Source organism: Dendropsophus ebraccatus, chromosome 9, assembly GCF_027789765.1.
Source record: "Dendropsophus ebraccatus isolate aDenEbr1 chromosome 9, aDenEbr1.pat, whole genome shotgun sequence".
NCBI lineage: Eukaryota > Metazoa > Chordata > Amphibia > Anura > Hylidae > Dendropsophus > Dendropsophus ebraccatus.
Window position 1 is genome coordinate 88821237 of NC_091462.1, and position 20932 is coordinate 88842168.

General features: G+C 42.3%; 1 protein-coding gene across 1 annotated transcript; it reads left to right on the forward strand.

The window, feature by feature from the left end:
- Positions 1–436: 436 nt before the first annotated feature.
- LOC138801819 (zona pellucida sperm-binding protein 2-like) lies at positions 437–15728 on the forward strand. The gene is made up of 18 exons (XM_069984915.1): positions 437–494; positions 4160–4221; positions 5869–5955; positions 6053–6138; positions 8844–8981; positions 9904–9942; positions 11355–11525; positions 11592–11682; positions 11837–12006; positions 12125–12251; positions 12328–12506; positions 12989–13080; positions 13332–13459; positions 13536–13725; positions 14074–14209; positions 14705–14798; positions 14893–14979; positions 15619–15728. Exons 1-18 carry the CDS (start codon positions 460–462, stop codon positions 15726–15728), a joined length of 2022 nt encoding a protein of 673 aa, XP_069841016.1. The 5' UTR covers positions 437–459.
- Positions 15729–20932: the final 5204 nt, after the last annotated feature.

A 20932-nucleotide genomic window follows, 5' to 3' on the forward strand; every position in this document is an offset into this window, starting at 1 on the left:
AGACTTCCTGGGTCACAGTACAGTGCTGTAGACCCCGCTATGCCGACCATGCCCTCCTCCACTCTGCCTCCCACCCAGTACAGGGAGCTCTTAAACCAAAGCAATGCTCTTAAACCAAGTCATAATTTTGAAAAACTGTGAGCTCTTAAACCAATGTACCACTGTGTGTGTGTGTGTATATATATATATACACACACACACACAGTGTATATGAAGGGAAAATAGTGATATAGGCTGAAGGAGCTGGTCATCACTTGGGAAAGGCTAGAACTATAAACCTGTTCATTTCAATGGCCCTGTTCACATGTCCGTACATGTAACAGGGCTGTGATCTGTGCTGCAAAAAAACCCAACTATTCTCTAGTATAGGTCCACGCATAGCGGGCGACCTGCAGTTATGGAACGTGTGAATGTAGCCATAGAAACAAGGCCCAGCCAAGCCTCCGCTGATGGAAGAAGATGATGCATCGTCTATGGGGAGGAGTTGGAGAGCTGTAAACAATACACATTTTCTATGTTCAACTTCCTTTTAGGGGTCAAAAGCACGCTGAAGCCAGTATTATTAATAATAGGTATAGCACTATATGTCTTAGGGCCCTTTTACACAGAAAGATTATCTGACAGATTATCTGCCAAAGATTTGAAGCCAAAGCCATGACTGGATTTGAAAAGAGGAGAAATCTCAGACTTTCCTTTATGACCTGGTCTCTGTTTATAGTCTGTTCCTGGTTTTGGCTTCAAATCTTTGGCAGATAATCTGTCAGATAATCTTTCTGTGTAAAAGGGCCCTTAGAGTTATTTTGATTTAAATACGACTTTCTGATACTGGAATACTCCTTTAATGCTGGTAGTTTTTGAACCAAAACCAGAAGTGGATTTAACCCTTTAGCGACCCATGACGTATCTGATACGTCATGGTGCCGCTCGGGGTGTTCAGAGCGGGGTCCCGCCGGGACCGCGCTCTGAACGGCGCTGATCCCGGCTGACACGTGCAGCCGGGCAGTGCCTCTATTAGCCGGCGCGGGTCCCGTTGCTGTGCCGGCTAATTAAGCCTCTAAGTGCAGCTGTCAAACCTGACAGCTGCATTTAGAGGCACTGCGCCGCACGTCCCTGGTGTCTAGTGGGACGGATCTCCCCCCCGCGATGCGATCGCAGGGGGGGGGGGAGATCCGTTCTTCTGCCCGTGCCGGGCCTCAGCGTCGGAATGACGCTGATCCCGGCTCGGCAATAGATTGCTATGGCCTGCAGCAGGCCATAGCAATCTATGACCGATCTAATCGATCTTTGCTGTGTATATACACAGCATTGATCTCTATGAGAGATCAGTGCTGTCTATATACAAGTCCCCCAGGGGGGCTTCTAGTTACAGGAAAAAAAAAAGTAAAAAAGGGTTTTTTTATTAATAAAAAATCCCCTCCCCTAATAAAAGTCCAAATCACCCCCCTTTTCCCATTTTATAAATATAAATTAATAAATAAATAAATAAACATATTTAGTATCGCCGCGTGCGTAATCGCCCGAACTATTAATTAATCACATTCCTGATCTCGCACGGTAAACGGCGTCAGCGCAAAAAAATTCCAAAGTGCAAAATTGCGCATTTTTGGTCGCATCAAATCCAGAAAAAATGTAATAAAAAACGATCAAAAAGTCGTATATGCGCAATCAAGGTACCGATAGAAAGAACACATCATGGCGCAAAAACTGACACCTCACACAGCCCCATAGACCAAAGGATAAAAGCGTTATAAGCCTGGGAATGGAGCGATTTTAAGGAACGTATATTTGTTAACAATGGTTTGAATTTTTTACAGGCCATCCGATACAATATAAGTTATACATGTTATATATCATAGTAATCGTAACGACTTGAGGAACATGCATAACAAGTCAGTTTTACCATAGGACGGACGGCGTAAATGCAAAACTCCCCGAAATCAAAACAAATTCGTTTTTTTTTCAATTTGACAGCACAAATGATTTTTTTCCGGTTTCGCAGCATATGTTATGGAAAAATAATGCCTGTCATTGCAAAGTACAATTGGTTTCGCAAAAAATAAGCGCTCATATACATCTCTAGGTGAAAAAATGCAAGCGCTATGGACTTTTAAACTTAAAATGGAATAAGCAAAAGCGCAAAAACGAAAATAGGCTTTGACCTTAAGGGGTTAAAGTATTGGGTAAAATGAAGAACACACTTATGTCTCCCACCTGCCAGATCCACTTCTGGTTTTAGATCAAAAACTGCAGTGGTAGTTTTCCAAAATAACTGACATGTGTGAAACCAGCCTAAGGATGGGATCACACTGCAGGTCGATTGTTTTTTTAAAACCCTTGCCAGGCTCCTCTGGGCCGCCATCTTGTATGGTACTTTTTATTTTTGTTAATCTGCAAATATGGATGACATACAATTGCCATAACACAGACATAACCTTTTAATAGATTTCCACTATAGTATTTTGTCAGTATTTTTTAGCTATTCCAGGTGCTGATATTTCCATTACAGTTTTAGTCCATAGGCCCAGATTTATCAAAGTGTGTCAATTGTCCATAGCAACCAATCACAGCTCGGCTTTTAGCTCTGGTAAAATAAAAGTTGACCTGTGATTGGTTTCCTTTAGCAGTGTACAGCAGATTATGTTTTACACAGTCTGAGCCTAAATGTCTTTGAAGCAAATTCAAACACACGTGACTAACAAATAAAATTTGTTGAATTTTTCTACAAGTCTCTGAAGAGTTTAAGTAAAAGAAAAAATATAAAGGAAGACAAGATGATGAAAAATTCATGAAGATGTGTCTATCAAAGAAGTATTTAGGGCGGATTCACACTAAGGAATCCGCCCGGATAAGTTCCGGTGGATTCCGTCGCGCGTAACCTACTCGTGGCGGCAGGCATCTCCGCCCATGCCATAGACGCCATTCTATGGCTGGGCCGATTCCACCGCCCGCCGAAAGAATTGTGCAGTGTGAACCAAACCCTCAGGGTACAAACACACACAGCCTATCTGCGTTTGTGTTTGTCAAACTGGAATCCTAGAAAGTTAAAGGGATATTCCTGTGTTCTAAAATCACTGCTATATTGTTGGGGTGGTGGTGAGAGAAACAGATACTTGCCTTCCCTGATGCCCCATGGCTTTCATTTCAGCTCATTTCGGTCTCCTGCTGCTCCTATACTTACCCCCTCCTGCCTGTCCTGCTCCCAAAGCCAGAGGGGCTGACAGGTTCCCATTTAGGGATTAAAGGGAAAAAAATGGATGTAAAAACAGATACTGCGGTACACCATATTACAGAATCGAGTTTCTATTGGCTTACATTACAAAAAAAAAAGGGAATGGAAACGGTGAAAAGGAATGGAAAACGCATCCGTTTTTTTTACAGTACACAAAAATGTTGTCGACCACATTTTTGTGTACGCTCAAAAAACGAATGCGTTTTGATCCGTTATTTGATCCATTCTTTATAATGAAAGTCAATGGAAAAACAGATGCACACAAATGCATCTGTTTTTTTTAAACATAAAACGGATGAGGAAAAAAATTGATTGCAAAAGCGAAGGGTGAAAATAGCCTTAGTGCAGCAGTCCCTTTAACTCCGTTTGTCAGTACTATATGGTGTCTCTGACATAGTGTGGGCCAGGCCTTAGGGCCCTTTTACACGGAAAGATTATCTGACAGATTATCTGCCAAAGATTTGAAGCCAAAGCCAGGAATGGACTATAAACAGAGATCAGGTAATAAAGGAAAGCCTGAGATTTCTCCTCGTTTCAAATCCAGTCCTGGCTTTGGCTTCAAATCTTTGGCAGATAATGTGTCAGATAATCTTTCTGTGTAAAAGGGCCCTTAGCAGTAATGGGTGGGAATCATCATTAGTGACCACCTGATGGGGGATCATGGAGCATTTAAAGCAGCCTGGGGGAGGGCTCCTGAACAAGCTCAGTTGTCTAGGCTCCTTTCTCTCAGGTAGCTGTGGTTAGTGTCCTTGCTGTGACGGCTAAAGTTCTAGTGTGTCCTGGTGGAGTGCTGGATAAGAGGCATTAAGGTGCCTACGTTTTGGATGAAGCATTCTGAGATGAGGTATAAAATGTTATCATAACTGATATATTAATGATTTTTCTCTTTAAGATTTTATCAATTTTCTCCTCTTATTTGATGTCTTACAGGCTTTTACTTATATGTTTCCTCTTTGTCTGGAGTGATGCTGCACAGCTGATGGACTTTCCAGGTTTGTAATAAAGTTTGGTGGTAAATGAGAGGAGTCTTCTGCATTGATTTGTAATTGTTGTGTTGTACATGGAAACTCCAATAAGTCTAATCCAAAGCAAAAAACAATCTTACAAGGCATGGCAGGGGATGTTCTTATGTTAAGCCCCCTGCCTGCATCTGCCAAGTATTTAGTACCTGTATGTGGTTTACCACCAGTTATAGTACTGCTATGCCATTGGCAGGTAAAACCATGAAAGCTTTACTGTAAGGGTACAAACACACATGGCATATAAGCTGCGTATTTACTGCTGTGATACGCAGCAGAGCAGATCTAATGGGCATGGCTTTAGATTGTGCACAAATACCCTGTATAATTGCATCCACATTCTGTGTGTGGCGCGTGCCCCCCCCCCCCCCCAAATGCACTCTTCAGTTTGCTGTAGTGAGACACACCTCATGCTGACCAATGCTCTGTGTGGGTCTGCAGAACTAGAAGCATGGTCTGACAGCTGTAAACACTGTTTAAAATGGGCATTTACCTCTCTTGTAGGACTCCAGTCCAATATTTTTGCATATAGGTTAAGGAAAAACCTATTATAAAATGTATTTGCAAAAACATTGTAATGGTCCCCATACAGTCTTGTATTTGTTAGTCAACAACCCCCCCCCCCCCCCCCTTACACTGCAGATTTGCAAGTGTTATCTGCTTTGTGTGAACAGAACCCTAAGGGTGCCTTTACATGCAAAGGATCCCTGCCCTGTACACTGTATGGGCAGAAAAACTCGCAGTGGCATGGACATCCTGCTGTGTGTAAGTCAGCAGCCTGCCCTGTTAACCCCCCCCCCCCCCCCCACCGCTGGAGCCTATACTTCACCTGCTCCCCGCTCCGGCTTGCTTCGGGGCTCCCGACGTCTTCACGTCCCGGAATTCCCAAAGCAAGCCGGAGCACATACATCACCTTCTCCACGCTTCGGCTTGCTTTGGGAATTCCGGGACGTGAAGACGTTGGGAGCCCCGGAGCAGGTGAAGTATAGGCTCCAGCGGGCCGACCCAGCCTTAGTGGGAAGAAACTCCAGCCCCTTTATGATGTGACTCCATTAGAATCAATGGAACCCTATCATGGGGGGGGGGGGTGGTTTGCTCCCACTAAGGGTTGGTCGGCCCGCCTCCAGTGCTGCAGCCTGGGCCTGGTGGTACAGTCACTTTAAGGAGTTTTCCCATAAGCTACCAGTCTACATAATAGTGATCCCACCATTTATATGGAGCTGCAGTTGGACATGTGTGCTGCCACTCTGTTAAACTCAATGAATACAACGTTGCTTGGCTTGAAAACGGATGATCTTTTTGCTATAGGAGAACCCTTCATTTGCAGTTTTCTGTATGTAAACACAATTGGCGAAATGGATATAAGAATGGTGGTATCAAAACATTGTTGCCTAAGAGGAAGAACTGGGGACCCTTATCTATGACTATCCCCACATGCTTGGTTTGCGCTCATCTCCACTTATTAGTAGGTGTCCCAGCAAGTTATAACGGATTTTTAGCGCTCTAGCATTGCGACATCCAATAACTTGCTACAAAGGTCCCAAAAACTACCAAAAGTATCCAGTTAGTGGTTAGTCTGTGGCCTTTTGTGGGGTTAATAACTGTAGTGCCTTGTTCTAGGTTCTATGACTTGCCTAGACAGTGGGCTCCAAATAGAGAAACCTAAGGGTATTCCTCGGAGTGTATGGCAGACTCTTCATGTTGTGGGTAAGTAGTTTTACATGTGCATTATAGGTGTTATAGGAAGAGGAGGTTTGTGCACGATTACTGTGCTATGATCAGATGTAAATGTCTTACTGAACAGATTCTTCCGGACTAGAGGTGGATGGATGTCAGATCACTCCTGATGGCAGCTGGTTGACTATTCCTGAAAGATGTATAAGTCATGAGGTTGGTATTACTACCAGTATACCCAAGCATATGTGTCCTTGCATTAACATGAGCTGGTACACAAGTAAAAAAAAATGCATCCAATTGACTTTACAGGGCTTAGGGAAAGTGTGTCTCCGAATGGACTCTTGCTGAAATGAATCGGAGCTTTAAAGACCTAAACCCATGTTTCTGTAATACCAGTTAGATTAAAAGTGTTGTCCTCATGGGCAAATGCATCTTAAAAAAATGCAGTTGAAAGGGGCTGTGGCAAAACTATCGTTATGTAGAAAATAACAGAGCCTATGCTTCCATCACCTTGCCGCCCCCCAGTGTCCTGCTGCGGTGTCTCTCGCTGAGTGGATTGTCACTCCTGAGTATCTCTGTAGTGGAGGGGTTGCAGTCAGTGGGAGACACAGTTGTAGAAGCACATAGCGCTGAGAAAAAAATCTTAAAAAAAAACAAGTACCTGATAACTTAAAGGGGTTGGCCACTTTATAGTAAAATAGGTCAGTACAAAGTATTAGTAAGTGTGCTCACTGTATATACTGACAGCAGCTCCCTCTGTACCTCATAGAGCTAAAATCAGACTCCCCTTCACCAGGCTGTGCTGCCCTGCTCTGTTTTGTTTGTCCATAAAATGGCTGACATGGAGGAGCATGTGACCAGGCCCTGTCCCCTGTGTCCTCCATAGACATATACAGGCTCAGTGGTGGACACTGGGGGGCGGGGCCTGGTCACATGCTCCTCCATGTAAGCAATCTTATGGACCAAAACACCACAGAGCAGGGCAGCCCAGCCTGGAGGAGGGGAGTCTGATATTAGCTCTATGAGGTACACAGGGACCTGCTGTCAGTATATACAGTAAGTACACTTACTAATGTACACTGAGCAATTTTACTATAAAGTGGCCAACCCCTTAAAACACCTGAGGAGTCTTTTAGGTAGGCACTCAGTGTGTTTAAAAAAAAAAAAAAAAAGTTTCTGATGCTCTCAGCTCAAAAAATGTTATTCTTTGAGCGGAGAGCTGAGGCACACGAGCCATCCCACTGCTCAAAATCCTGTATCTGTTTCAGTGTCCGGATAGGGGTTCTGCTCGGAATTTCCACCTGTTTTGCGTAGTGTAAACTGACCCTAAGGCTATGTTCCCGCACATAATTTTTGCTCAGGATTTTGCAACCAAAACCAGGAGTGGACTGAAAATGCAGAAAGGCTATGTTCACACTGTTGAAACTAACTGAGTGGATCGCTGCCACTTAAAGGGGTTATCCAGCGCTACAAAAACATGGCCACTTTCCCCCTACTGTTGTCTCCAGTTCAGGTGCAGTTTGCAATTAAGCTCCATTTACTTCAATGGAACTGAATTTCAAAACCCCACCCAAACTGGAGACAACAGTAGGGGGAAAGTGGCCATGTTTTTGTAGCGCTGGATAACCCCTTTAATGGCAAATAAAGTTATTTTAAAGCAGCAGCCATTGCTATTGAAATGGTGGCAATCATCCACTCAATTTCAACAGTGTGAACATAGCCTTTCTGCCTTTTCAATCCACTCCTGGTTTTGGTTGCAAAAATTCTGTGTGGGAACATAGCCTAAAGCTGCCATTTTGGGGGGGCACAAGATCTGCATACAAATAAGCACCCTGAAACTGCTGAAAACTGGAAAAAGGTCTACAAGGTACCAAATTATAAAGGGAGATGTACGACTGGTTATTCCATTTATGTCTTTTGTCATGATGTAACTGACCACCGTTGACTTGTTCGCCAGCTGATCTTAAGCCAAAATTGCTTTGTAAAATTGGGCCAGTTCTGCTGACAACTGCTTTATGTAATGGCGCCCTTTGGTAACTTATGGATAGTTATGAGCGAATTTACAGTAATAACAGAGTGAAGCCCTTAGTTATCCCTGCAATCTGCTCAGCCGGCTGCTGCTACTTCCCAGGTGATAGGAAAAGCTGGATCCAGTCCTGGGAAACTGAGAAGTTTCTCAAGACTGGATCCAGCTTTTCCCAGCATCAGGGTGGAGCGGCAGTCAGTTATCCCTGCAATCCGCTCATCAGCCGGCTGCTTTTTAACTGACTGCCGCTCCACCCTGATGCTGGGAAAAGCTGGATCCAGTCTTGAGAAACTTCTCAGTTTCCCAGGACTTGATCCAGCTTTTCCTATCACCCGGGAAGTAGCAGCAGCCGGCTTAGCAGATTGCAGGGATAACTTAAGGGCTTCACTCTGTTATTACTGTAAATTTGCTCATCTCTAGCTATTTACCTCCTTTGCCTTTCTCCGTAACCTGTGGGTCTTACACAATGTTTAAAATGTGTAAGAAACTTTGCAAACTTCTGCTAGAACTTGTTCTAAAACATATACAGCTGTCCAGACACTGGCTGCTGGTGGAATATGAACAGATTTTGTAGCCTTTGGGTGTACACAAGCCTATAATGGTTCTTATAGTTTTATTCAGCCTAGGCAATGGCCTGCATGCCGGAGTAGGTTAACTATACCAGCCAGGAGCCTCCGCTCATTTGGGAACCTTATGTACATTCAGAGGCTTTGCAGGGAAGGTAACTAACTCCTTATATGCTGCTTAATGCTGACTAGTGTAGCCGCATTAGTTGTCTGAGGTCTTTGTGTGCACATGGCCTTTGCTTCATATTTGGGCATGTTTGCAAGGCTAAACTGACTAGCAAATCTACGTCCCCCCTGCAAAATGACTACCTTGCATTTTCTTTCAGACTGGAAGACTTGTTGCTCACATATCCTTCAATGACTCCATGGAGAATAATGCGGTCTACCAAATATCTTGTGACTACTTACAGGCTGACCCGCCATACAGGGGACCAATCATAGACTGTAACCAGCAATACATGATGGTAAACTAAACGGGAATCGTGGGTTAATGGGAACAACTCATTTCCATATTAGCTGTCACTATTTAGAGTACAGTAGAATAGAGAAGAAACCTTTTGGAGGCTAACTGAGTATATTTGTAAGCTTTCGAGAGTCTAGCTCCCTTCGTCAGACATGATATACAGAACTGAAAAAATCACACTTATATACACACTAAACAGAGCTCATCAAAGGATTTTAGGAAACTTTAGAATTAACAAAATGTAATATACACAGGGTCTGCTATTTACAACAGGTCCATAAACGAAAGCTCATGAGGCGTGACAAGAGGATGTAAGCTCTTGTCGCTATCTTGATTGTTAGATTAATGGCCTAATAGCAATTAATGGTCTTCATAGCCAGAACAGGTCACACATAGGCCGACATGAAGCTGGCATGGATATTGAGACCATGTTGCAAGTTTTTTTAAATTTGAGCATTAGTTTATATTCCCTTTCTCTGTGTCTTAAAATGTCCCATAAGACTGTAACCCGCGAGTCTTCTACTGTGTCCTTCTCCAGAGAAATGTGCAGCCACGGGGAGGTATGTCCCGCCGTTAATTCTTCTCTATTCTACTGAATTTATGGCTAACACGGTACAATACTCTACTATTTAGAGTAATTACCCATTACAAGCAATATGAATTTGGCCAATGACTGAAGTGATCACAGTACATTGTCAACTAAACTGGGGACTCATGGGGGGGGGGGGGGGGGGGGCTAGAGTAATGGGCAACAACATTATTAGTTCTGTGCTCCAAAACAAGCTAGAATCTAATTCCACACACACACACACACACACACACACACACACACACACACACACACACACACACACACACACACACACCATTGTTCCATGAAGCCCTATGTTGTAGACATGATCCTAATTTTTACTTTATTCTAGGCAACCATCCCAAGGAGACTGCCTGCCTTTGACGATGAGGTAAGGTTTGTGGCTGTGAATGGAATATTGATGTGTCAGTTGTATTGTCTAATCCCTTAGACCTCATGTACATGTCAGTATTTGCTGATCAGTTAATACTGAACCCTTTGTAACCCATTAATTTCTATGGTACTGCAATTATGTTGCCGTCTCTTCTCTATGGGAGCCTCTGCATTTTGCGAAGAACACCTAAGCTCTCCGCAAAACAATCTGCAATTCTGTGGTGTCACATTTAAATGGGTTATTCACAAAAACATGGCCACTTTCTTTCATAGACAGCACCACTCTTGTCTCCTGTTCAGGTGTGGCTTGCAATTAAAGGGGTTGTCCAGCGATCTTTTTCTTTCAAATCAACTGATATCAGAAAGTTATATAGATTTGTAATTTACTTCTATTAAAAAATATCATGTCTTCCCATACTTATTAGCTACTATATGTCCTGCAGGAAATACTTTTCTTTTCAGTCTGACACAGTGCTCTCTGCTGACATCTCTGGCCGAGACAGGAACTCTGTCTCAGATTTATGAATCCCCATAAAAAAAACCTCTCCTGATCTGGACAGTTCTTGTCTTTGCCAGAGATGTCAGCAGAGCACTGTGTCAACTGAGAATAAAACCTTTCCTACAGGACATTTAGTAGCTAATAAGTATAGGAAGACTTGAGGTTTTTTTTTTTTTTTTTTTTTTATTAGTTGATTGGAAAGAAAAAATGTGCTGGATAACTCCATTCACGTTAATAGAACTGATTTGCAAATTCCACCCAACTGGAGACGAGTGGTGTGCTTTTTGGAAAGGGGCCATGGTTTTTGTAGCCCTGGGTAACCACTTAATAGGGGTTATCCAGCGCTGCAAAAAACATGGCCCATTTTGCCCCACTCTTGTGTTCAGTTCAGGTGTGGTCTGCAATTAAGACTTATTTACTTCAATGGAATTGAGTTTGAAACCCCACCCAATCTGGAGACAAGAGTGGCCATGTTCTTGTAGCACTGGATAACCCTTTTTAAGCTTCTCCTGGCAGGTTGGGCTAGCTATTGACATTTTATGCCATTCCTTCCCCCTCCCCTGAAGCCGCAAAGTACAGATAACTAATGCGGCCACAAATAACATTGGCTGCTTCAGTTTCCAGGACTTGTTCTATAGGCCACTAACTTGCACAGTTTTTCATGGATTTGGTAAGGAATGGTTCCTCACTCAAGATGGCATTTGTAAGAGGCCCAGGAGTTGTGAACAGATACCCTACTCCTTGTAACACTATGCTAAGTGTCAGCTAGGCCAGGCTTCATGGCAGTTGGGCCCCCTAGTTGACACTGTCGACTGTGCAGAGCCACTCGTAGAGAAAGGGGGGTATTAGTATCACTTTAATTCTTTCTTTGAAACATGTTTCTAGGCAACTTTGTGTACTTGTTCCTGTAGGTGATCAGTACGCCCCCACCCATACCATCATGGACTGTTGTAATTAAAAATGGCACTGACGTAAAAGTCGATGTGTCAACAGCCAAAACGCTTGGATACACACTGACCAGTGATGACGATAACCTGATGATCCGTGCTGACTTAAAGGCCATTGGACTCAAACAGTACACTGTAAGTATAAATCCTAAATGGGACCATATATGACTTATCTTTTCCTAATGACTTCTCAATCCTTAGTCTCAAGGCCAGAAGTTATTTATTGGAGACCTTGTACTGATCCAGAAGAAGCAAAGGATAACCATTGATGTGAAACTGATCTGTGCTACAGGTAATCTGTCTACACTACTCGGGCTGTCTTTGGCCGTGAATTATAATGATGCAAGAAGAGCTGCTAATATCTATGCACCCCTATATTCGGAGGGTACTAGCTTTGAATATAGTGATGGCTTCTAAATGGCTAAACAAAACTCCTTTTGACCTAGGACCTCCTGCATGTAATACAACACACATGACTCTCGCCTTTCCTCCGGAGTCCGGTTCTCTCCAACATATTTACATTGGCCAGAAAGCAGTTCCAATGACTATACAACAAGGAATGACCCTGGACACTAGAGGTGGTATACAGCTGAGCATTGCACTAGAGAAACTGCAGGTATATTAAAAATAATAAAAAAACAAAAAACTGGTCCTTGTGTGAAATATATATATATATATATATATATATATATATATTTTTTTTTTTTTTTTTTTTTTTTTTTTTTTTCCTGCAGGCTCTTAAAGATTCCAGTGGCACTACTTATTCATTGTCAAATCTCACACTGGTCTTTGATGTGGACGGACTTGACGTCCCAATGACAATAAGTCCTCGGTGTTTTGTTGCCTTTCCCAATACTCCTTGTAAGTTTCTTACTGACAGACAGTTCTAATAGCATTACTTATACTGCATTACTTATATTTATGTATTTTTGTCCAGGTATTGCCTCATGTACAGCAGATGGGTTAATGAGCATTGAAGTCTTTGCAAGAAACACCACTCCTATATTGGACTTGACCACTGTCACTGTAAGAGATCGGACATGTCGGCCAGAAGATATAAGCCCCAGCAGAATTGCTTTTAGGTTTCCTTTAAATAGCTGTGGAACCACTAAAAGAGTAAGTTTTGGATTACTCCAGTCTGGTTAGTATATACTAACTGCTCATATAATGGCACACATTCAGTTTTAAAAGCTGGGCCTTGATGCTGTAAGATAAATTCCCTCCCCCACCCCCCCCCCCCCCCCCCCCCCTTTTCTCTATTGCTGCAGAATTTCCTAGAAAGTTCCGGTTCACTAGTTTTCTAACGTGGACATGTATATCCTGTAGCCCTGGTATTTTATGTTTTACTGCATACACCTATACAAGAACAAGTGTGAACCTAAGGCTCTCAACACATGGCTTAATACTACAGCTAAACAATATGTATTGACAAAGCACAAACATAAGCCCCACTCTGTACAGGCCAACCAACACTTAGATCTATCCTTGGCTACAAAAGGTTCACTGTCCACTGTCTATAGGGAAACCTGTTTCATTGCATTCAGTACATAGTGTATGGCACTTGTGTATAGTCGGTAAGCATACAAATTTTCTTTTAGTATGAAGGTGGAAGGATATTTTATGAAAATGAAGTCAGCGCACTCTGGAGGAATCTACCACCAAGGAGTATATCAAGAGATACAGAACTAAGGTACAGAACTAAGGTAATGTCTAGACCAGGGATGGGGAACCTTCGGCCCTCCAGCTGTTGCAAAATTACAATTCCCATCATACCTGGACAGCCAAAGCAATGCTTTGCAACAGCTGGAGGACCAACGGTTCTTCATCCTTGGTCTAGATGTTGGCAATTTGTAGCTTTAGCCAATGTAGTGGTTTACTGGAAAACTGAGGGCAAACTTTGACACTCAGAACTGTGAATAAAGGGTAATATGTTCTTCACAGGGAGACGGTCCGGTGTTACTTTAATGGCTCAGTTACTAGAACTCTTAATGTGACTGTGAGCACCCTACCACCCCCAGCTTCTACCAGGCACGATGGTCCTATTGTATTCGTAATGAATATCTACCCAGGTATGACACTGAATAATGTCTGTCTTAGATATTACATAAACAGTACATGGTGACACTGTATTTCCCTCTTCCAAAGACCTCTCTTACCAGATGCCCTACAGAGATGATCAATATCCAATTGTGAAGACCTTGCGGGAGCCAATCTTCATAGAGGTGCAGGTTCTGAATCGCAATGATCCAAACATTGAGCTGGTTCTAGATGACTGCTGGGCGACAATGTCTCAAGACCCAAATGCTTCACCACAGTGGAATGTTGTAGTTGATGGGTAGGTGTTGGCCAAGCTAAGACTGGATAAATCCAGGCCTCATACACACCAATATTTAGGTCAGTCTCTGTAAGCAAACACTAGAAGAAGACTTTCTTGCAGTCCTAGTCTTGGCTTCTATACTGCAGTGTTAATGTGGTCACATGTGAAGTATATGCTCTAAATGGATAAGAAACAAATCTTCCGCAATGTACTTGCATATGCAGTTGGCACTAAACTCTTGTTTACTGAACCAGGGGTTTCTTAAGTTTCTGCTTGGCTATATGCATTTGCTCTGTAAAAATATCCTGTACAGTTAGACTCCTACTCTTTTGCATGTATATTAATTTTTATATAACTTCCCCATAGCTGCCAAGAAAGTCAGGATAACTATCTCACGGTCTTTCATCCTGTTAACATTAATGTGCCCCAAGCTACACACCGCAAGTGGTTTGAAGTTAAGGCTTTTGCCTTCATGGAAGGTGGAGAACTATCAACTAACTTGGTAAGTATCTAATTCTAAATACTAACTTGACACACCACATTTAAAACATCTTGCTTTACTTAAAGGGGTACACCAGAATCCAGCAGTTTAAATACAAGTTTCTATTGTTTCAAGACATAACTTTCTAATCACTAATGGCACTGGCTTCAGTGCGCTTTTTGCATGCTGAAACCTCGCTGTACCGTCTGCAGTGAAATTAAATCCCCAACAGCTCTGGGTGGGGAACAGGTAGGTGTGTGCCGGGGGAGGAAGTTGGCAGGGTGGGAGGACTGAACAGCTGTATTTCATGGTTAAGTCATCGCTTAGCATTACAATTCTTAGAACAAATGGCTGTTTGGTGGTTTCAGAACTGGACAGATGGGTAAGCAATTCTATATGCTTTTGTCTTCCTTCTTCCCCCCCCCCCCCCGATATCAGAGTACCCCTCCAAATGACTGGAGATCTTTTGCAAATTCTGTCTATAATGTGTCCTATCAATCTGGTTCCTGCCTGTAGGTCTACTTTCACTGCAGTGCTATTATATGCAACATCCAATCCCCAGATTCTCCTCTCTGTACAAAGAAATGTCCCCAAACAAGGTCAAAAAGGGGTGAGTATTTCATTATTTAAAGTGATTGTCCAGGACTGGAAGAAAAAAATTAAGTATGGACGAATTTAAATACTGACTAGAATGTCTCTTTCAGACCTCTTCCTAAAGAGAAACACTAACTTGGCTAGTCCTCCTGGCCCAATCTTCCTCTTGAATTCTGAACCCTCCATGAGTTTTGAAGGTGAGATCTTGTCCTAAAGTGTGACTCGTAAATAAGAGTAAGGGTACTATTACATGGCCTGGTAACTGTAAACAAGTGCCGATCTGCTAGATCGATGCTCATTTACTGGGCCTATTACACAGACCGATAATCGTTTAACAAGGGTTGCATGAACATTGATGCCCTTGCTTTAAACAGCATATATTGCCTATCCATGGTCCAGGGCTCCTCTTGCCGTCCACTTCTCACCGGCACCTGTGCATTGCAGCTTCAGAGCGGCCTGTCTTAGCTGACAGGCACCTCGGCCAATCACTAGCTGATTGGCTGAGCAGCCTGTTGGCTAAGACAGGCAGCTCTAAAGCTGCAGCATGCGGGACCTGGTGAGAAGCAGAGCGCAGGAGGAGCCCTGGACCATGGATAGGTAATGTATGCACTTTGCAAATCGCCGGCCGCGCACTACTATTACATGTAGCGATGCGTGGTCGGCACCTGACAATTATAGGTCTAAACCTATATCAATGATCAGCCGATCTTTGTCATAGGCTGATCTTTGTGTTTTGTTACCCTGAACAATCAGCCGGATAGGGCTGATTCGGCCGATTATCGTTCCGTGTACTAGTTACTTAACTTTATATTAATTTTTTTTTTTTCTCCTTGTAGATGAAAATGTTATAAAAGTCATTATTGGAGCCCTGCCCGCCATTGTCCTGATCGCTGTGATTGTCTTATTTACTGTGTTGATCACTTTTAAACGGAAATCCAAACTTTGACTTCAAAGCACTCTTTTTGTAATAAAATAGAACACCTCAACTTGTCGCTTTGTAATGTCTTAAATACTAACTCCTAACTCCTATCTATGGTTCACAGAAGGCCATAGCTGTATTGCAGTTGAAGCCTAAGCAGCAGTGCTATGGTGATGTGTTCAGTAGTGATGAGCGAATAGTGAGATATTCGATATTCGTACGAATATCCAGCGAATATTTGATCGAATATTCGATCCCATTAAGTCTATGGGAACAAGTATTCGATTAGTGAAAAACATCTATTTGACCATTTGGAGGGTGAAACCAGAAGCTGGGGGATATGAACGTTTATCGGATATTTGTACGAATATCGAATATCTCACTATTCGATCGAATATCCGATTGAACAGTATTCGCTCATCACTAGTGTTCAGTAATCAAAACTCATAAGTAAAGGTGGCCACTAGTGTTCAGCGAGCAGTACAATGCTTCAGTGCTCATTACTTGCGTCAAACAGTTGACGCAAGTAACATCATTGACTGGACAAACCTAAGTGTTTGATGTTCACGTCTCTTAAAAGGAGTAAGCTGATTAAGCCTTTCCATACAATGAGCACAGCCATATACCTTTTAGTTTTTGGCCCTCTAATCACTCAGATTGCTCTGGCTTCCTTTTTCATGGCTAAAGGCCATATTCAAAAAACATAGTTGTCCCTCAACTTACAACGGCCTCAAGATATAATGTTCCTTTCAGGACCATCTTAAATTGAGACCAGACTCAACATACAATGCTACAGAGAGTCAGGATCTGCCACACATGAATCACTAGATTGACCAATGAAAGCTTCCATTTTACTGGTAAAACTTCATTATTGAAGTGCATGCACTGGTTGGCTGTCTAGTAGTGATTCTCTACAGTACAGTGTTATACTACATGTCCTGTACTGCTGTGTGTCTAGTATCTCCCCTCTACAGTAGAGATGATCGAACATCGGGAAAAGTTAGGTTCTATCAAACTCGAACCTTCCACATTTGAGTCCCGATGCCTTCCCGTTCCATGGAAGGAGGAGACAGCCCGGGTGCTGGCTGGAATTCTGGGATGCAGTATAGGTAATGGGCTGAACTCCGGATCGATCATCATCTCTACAGTACAGTGTGATACTACATGTCCTGTACTGCTCTTTATCTGTGCCAGGGTGAATTGCTCATGTTTTTCTGAGACGGTGTTATCTGTACAGGACCCTGAAAATGCTCCTGTCCTCTACATAAAGTGATTTGCAGTCTCCAGTTATCTTTATGACTGCTGTATGTAGGGACTTCCTTTATGCATATCGGTTATCTGATTTCTCTTTAATCTTTACATTGTCTCAAATTTTGGGGTGGGGGGGGGGAGATTCAGAACCAATAACTAGTTTTCCAGAGTTTTTGGTCTCAACATACAATATTAATTGGTTCCAGGACAACCATGTAGAGGGACCACTGTATTTTGAGTGATTACTTGGACTAGCTACTAGGTGGCAATTTCAAAACCTGTTTATTGCTGTTTAACACTTCCGGGACAAAATGACCCCCTGACATTTAATAGAGTCTCAGTGAGTCCTTTATTTTTGTGAAATGGATGCTTTGCATGACTACATTGCACTTTTTTTTTTTTTTTTTTTTTTTTTTTTTTCCTCCCCTGTCTGTAAATCAGGATGTGTGAACAGAAAAAAACGATTGGTCCTCCACTTACAAATGTGCCATTCGTTGCCCCTAATTTACAGTTGTATCAGAAAGCTGAGTGATGCAAACTTTGGGTTTTGGCTGTTTTTGGTCACAACTAAGTAAGCCAGTTTCTTATGAGCAATGGAACCACCAAGCAGTTTTTGAACTCTACAGGGGAGAGAAGCTATACAGGGATCACAATGTTCATGCCAGGAACCTCTCTACAAAGTGCAGGGCAGTTACCTTAGGAGTTATAGGAACTGATCCTAGTGGAACAAAGGTATGGAAAGTCTAGGTATTCCACTGCACAGTGCAGGACAACAGAGAATTCTAGGGAGTCTGCTTGACCCAATTAACAAGGGCTGGGGCTTGTATTAACTACCTAGGATGGGTAGCCTGCAACTAGAGGGCAAAAGGTGGTCAGACTAAAAGTCATCCATGAGTATTCTCTATTTTCTTCTACACACCTCTATTGTTCCATCAGAGGACACTTCTACATTGGACAAGGCCCCTCTGGCAACTCCTCTACTCTTTCTACTGCAAAGCACTTTCTTCTACAAAGCACCTTGCCTCTACCTCAACTACGAGCACCTGAGTCACTTGCAAGATTGTATTGTTTGTAGCACACTGGACTGTATTACTACCACAAGTACTTTCTTTGTGTAAACTGTTCTATTCTAAAGCACTGGACCTATTCCTTCCACACCTGTACACTTGGATTAATCTCCTTTTTGTGCTGACTGTCTGGGGTGGGTTCTACACTACTCCAGGGTACTGTGACCCTAAACCCACTCAGCTACCACACCACTGTACCAGGTGACCCGGCAGGAAGACCACCAAAACGAAAACTTACCACATTTGGGTGGATGGCAGAATCTGCCTGCACATGGAATGGAGTCTATGGGATTGATAGAACTTCACGTGAGCGATAGTCTGCTGCAAGTTATCCGTGTGATTTTCTTAGTGTGCATACACCTAAATGTGGCAAGCTTTTTGAGATGTGTCAGGCTAGCCTCCTGACTCTCATCCCCAGCTAGAAATACACTATGCATATGATTTTGCCCTTTGTGTAATGAACTGTAGAATAATTATTTTACCGTGTATTTATACCATGCAGTGTACATAATAAAATTATAAAATGATTATTACTTATCAGGAGAATCATGTCAAATCCCCATATGTGCTAGGGAACATGATAGTAGCTTAACTGCTGCTTAATACAAGAAGTAAGACATTGTTAAATATTTTATAATGTATATATCATGTTGCCTTATTACTTAGCTCGTGGTTATTAAAGGTGGTGTCCTTTTTGTGTTTGATCATGTGACACTACATTTGTGTATTATAGGAGTTGTAGTTTCCAGTGTATAAACAACCCATAGCCATCAAGGTTGATGCCAATATCTAGGAGCCATTGTGCTTCTCTTCCTGTGGATGGCGCTTCATTTTCAATATACAGTACTGGAAGGAAAATGATGACACTGGTTAGAATTGTGTCTCTAAAAAAAAAAAAAATTTGTACAGATCTTTTTGCTGAAAAAGCTTTAACAACCGATTTGTCTTTAACAGTCAAAGTAATGCTCCAGCTTAGACTGGGTTCATGCTGCATTTTTTTTTTTTCACTCAATATTACCAAAAATGGATGCATTTGTGTGCATCTGTTTTGATCCCTTTTTCCATGGACTTCCATTATTAAAAAAAAATCAAAATCCATCCATGTTTCTTAACCTACAGATTTTTGTGTACGTTAAAAAAATGTGTTTTGATCATATATATATATTCTATAAAGCTATGAGACATCTTGGTTCTTAAATGGCATGACCCATCTGATGGACTGCCCGTTCAGCCAATCAGTGACTGGGGTGGACCACTATTGGCTGAGCAGGCAATCCATCAGGAGGGTCAGAAATTTTCCCGTGAGTGGTGACACCATCTCAGTGCTTCGAAGACACAGGGAGAGGTAAGTTATGATTGCTTATTATTTTCGGCACTGGTGGCTCAGTTCAGGTTCAGGAATGTGTAAGTAGTTATACTAAATTGTAAATTTAGTGTCTCGGCAAAAGTAGTATGATAGGTCCGGTGCTGTGCCATGTCATGCATGTCTATCTTAGGTCTTAGTGTTGTGACACTGTGTGTTGACCCTGTAAAGCCACTCTTAAAGTTTAGAAGAAATTGAACCAAAAATTTAAATTTTTACTATAAAAACAATAATTTTCTGATGAGTTATTCCCTTTAAAGTTATTTTTGAAGATTTTTCTCCACATGTGTGTGTGTGTGTGTGTGTGTGTGTGTGTAATAAAAAAAAAAAATAAAAATAATATATATATATACACATACAAAAAAGGGGTCCGTGGAGCCTCAGTTACGAGTCTCAAAACACGGGAATAGCCAGATATCCCTCTCTCCAGAGAAGGAAGCCCATTGCCAAGGGGTGCCTCCTAGTGGGGAGAGCACCAAACCACCCTGATACGTAGTCCCTCAGGTCCTACCTCTGTTGTGAGCTTTAGAACCTAAATAGGGAAACACCAGGGTGGCCCCTGTGAGTCAAAGTCTAACTCTGTGGCAAGTATAATGACATAAGACAAGGGTTACCAAGGCTAGGCATCCATCCACAGACTGCAGTTTCCGGGTATTTGCCCCTCGTCAGTGTGGAGCAGGATTCTGGCTACTGGGGCAATGATAAATAGACCAACAAAACACAACAATCACTGAACTCAGGGAGAACAGTGAAAAATTCCAATGGAGTACTCATTTACGAGTCTTCATTGATTGTCCCATACAAAATTTAAATATGCAAAAAACGGGTCCGTGGAGCCTCAGTTACGAGTCTCAAAACACGGGAATAGCCAGATATCCCTCTCTCCAGAGAAGGAAGCCCATTGCCAAGGGGTGCTTTAGGTCCTAAAACTCGCAACAGAGGTAGGACCTGAGGGACTACGTATCAGGGTGGTTTGGTGCTCTCCCCACTAGGAGGCACCCCTTGGCAATGGGCTTCCTTCTCTGGAGAGAGGGATATCTGGCTATTCCCGTGTTTTGAGACTCGTAACTGAGGCTCCACGGACCCCTTTTTTGCATACTTAAATTTTGTATGGGACAATCAATGGAGACTCGCAAATGAGTACTCCATTGGAATTTTTCACTGTTCTCCCTGAGTTCAGTGATTGTTGTGTTTTGTTGGTCTATATATATATATATATATATATATATATATATATATATATATATATACACACAATATACAGAACAGATTGGAATTATATTTTCAGCCTAAAGCATAAGACCACTACTGGCTACATTCACAGCATTTATTCTTTCCTAAACTGCATATTTCGTTAGCTTGTATGACATCGGTAGCAAAACAGGAAATAAAGCTTAACTTAACATTGTTCTTATAAATGTTGAATAATAATGGAGAGTATGGCCCATTTCTTTACGAGGCTCAGCACCAGGACTCTAATATAATATGTCCTCAGGCAAACAGGCTGTGTAAAGTTTTGTGCCTGGCCTACCACCCACGCTGTGCATATG

What these genes read in the sequence shown, in the direction of transcription:
- LOC138801819 (XM_069984915.1), top strand. Translation starts at nt 460, where the DNA reads ATGATGCATCGTCTATGGGGAGGAGTTGGAGAGCT. An exon ending in GCAGACTCTTCATGTTGTGG is followed by an intron (nt 5,956 to 6,052) that starts GTAAGTAGTTTT and finishes CTTACTGAACAG; the next exon opens with ATTCTTCCGGACTAGAGGTG. An exon ending in ACCCTCCATGAGTTTTGAAG is followed by an intron (nt 14,980 to 15,618) that starts GTGAGATCTTGT and finishes TTCTCCTTGTAG; the next exon opens with ATGAAAATGTTATAAAAGTC.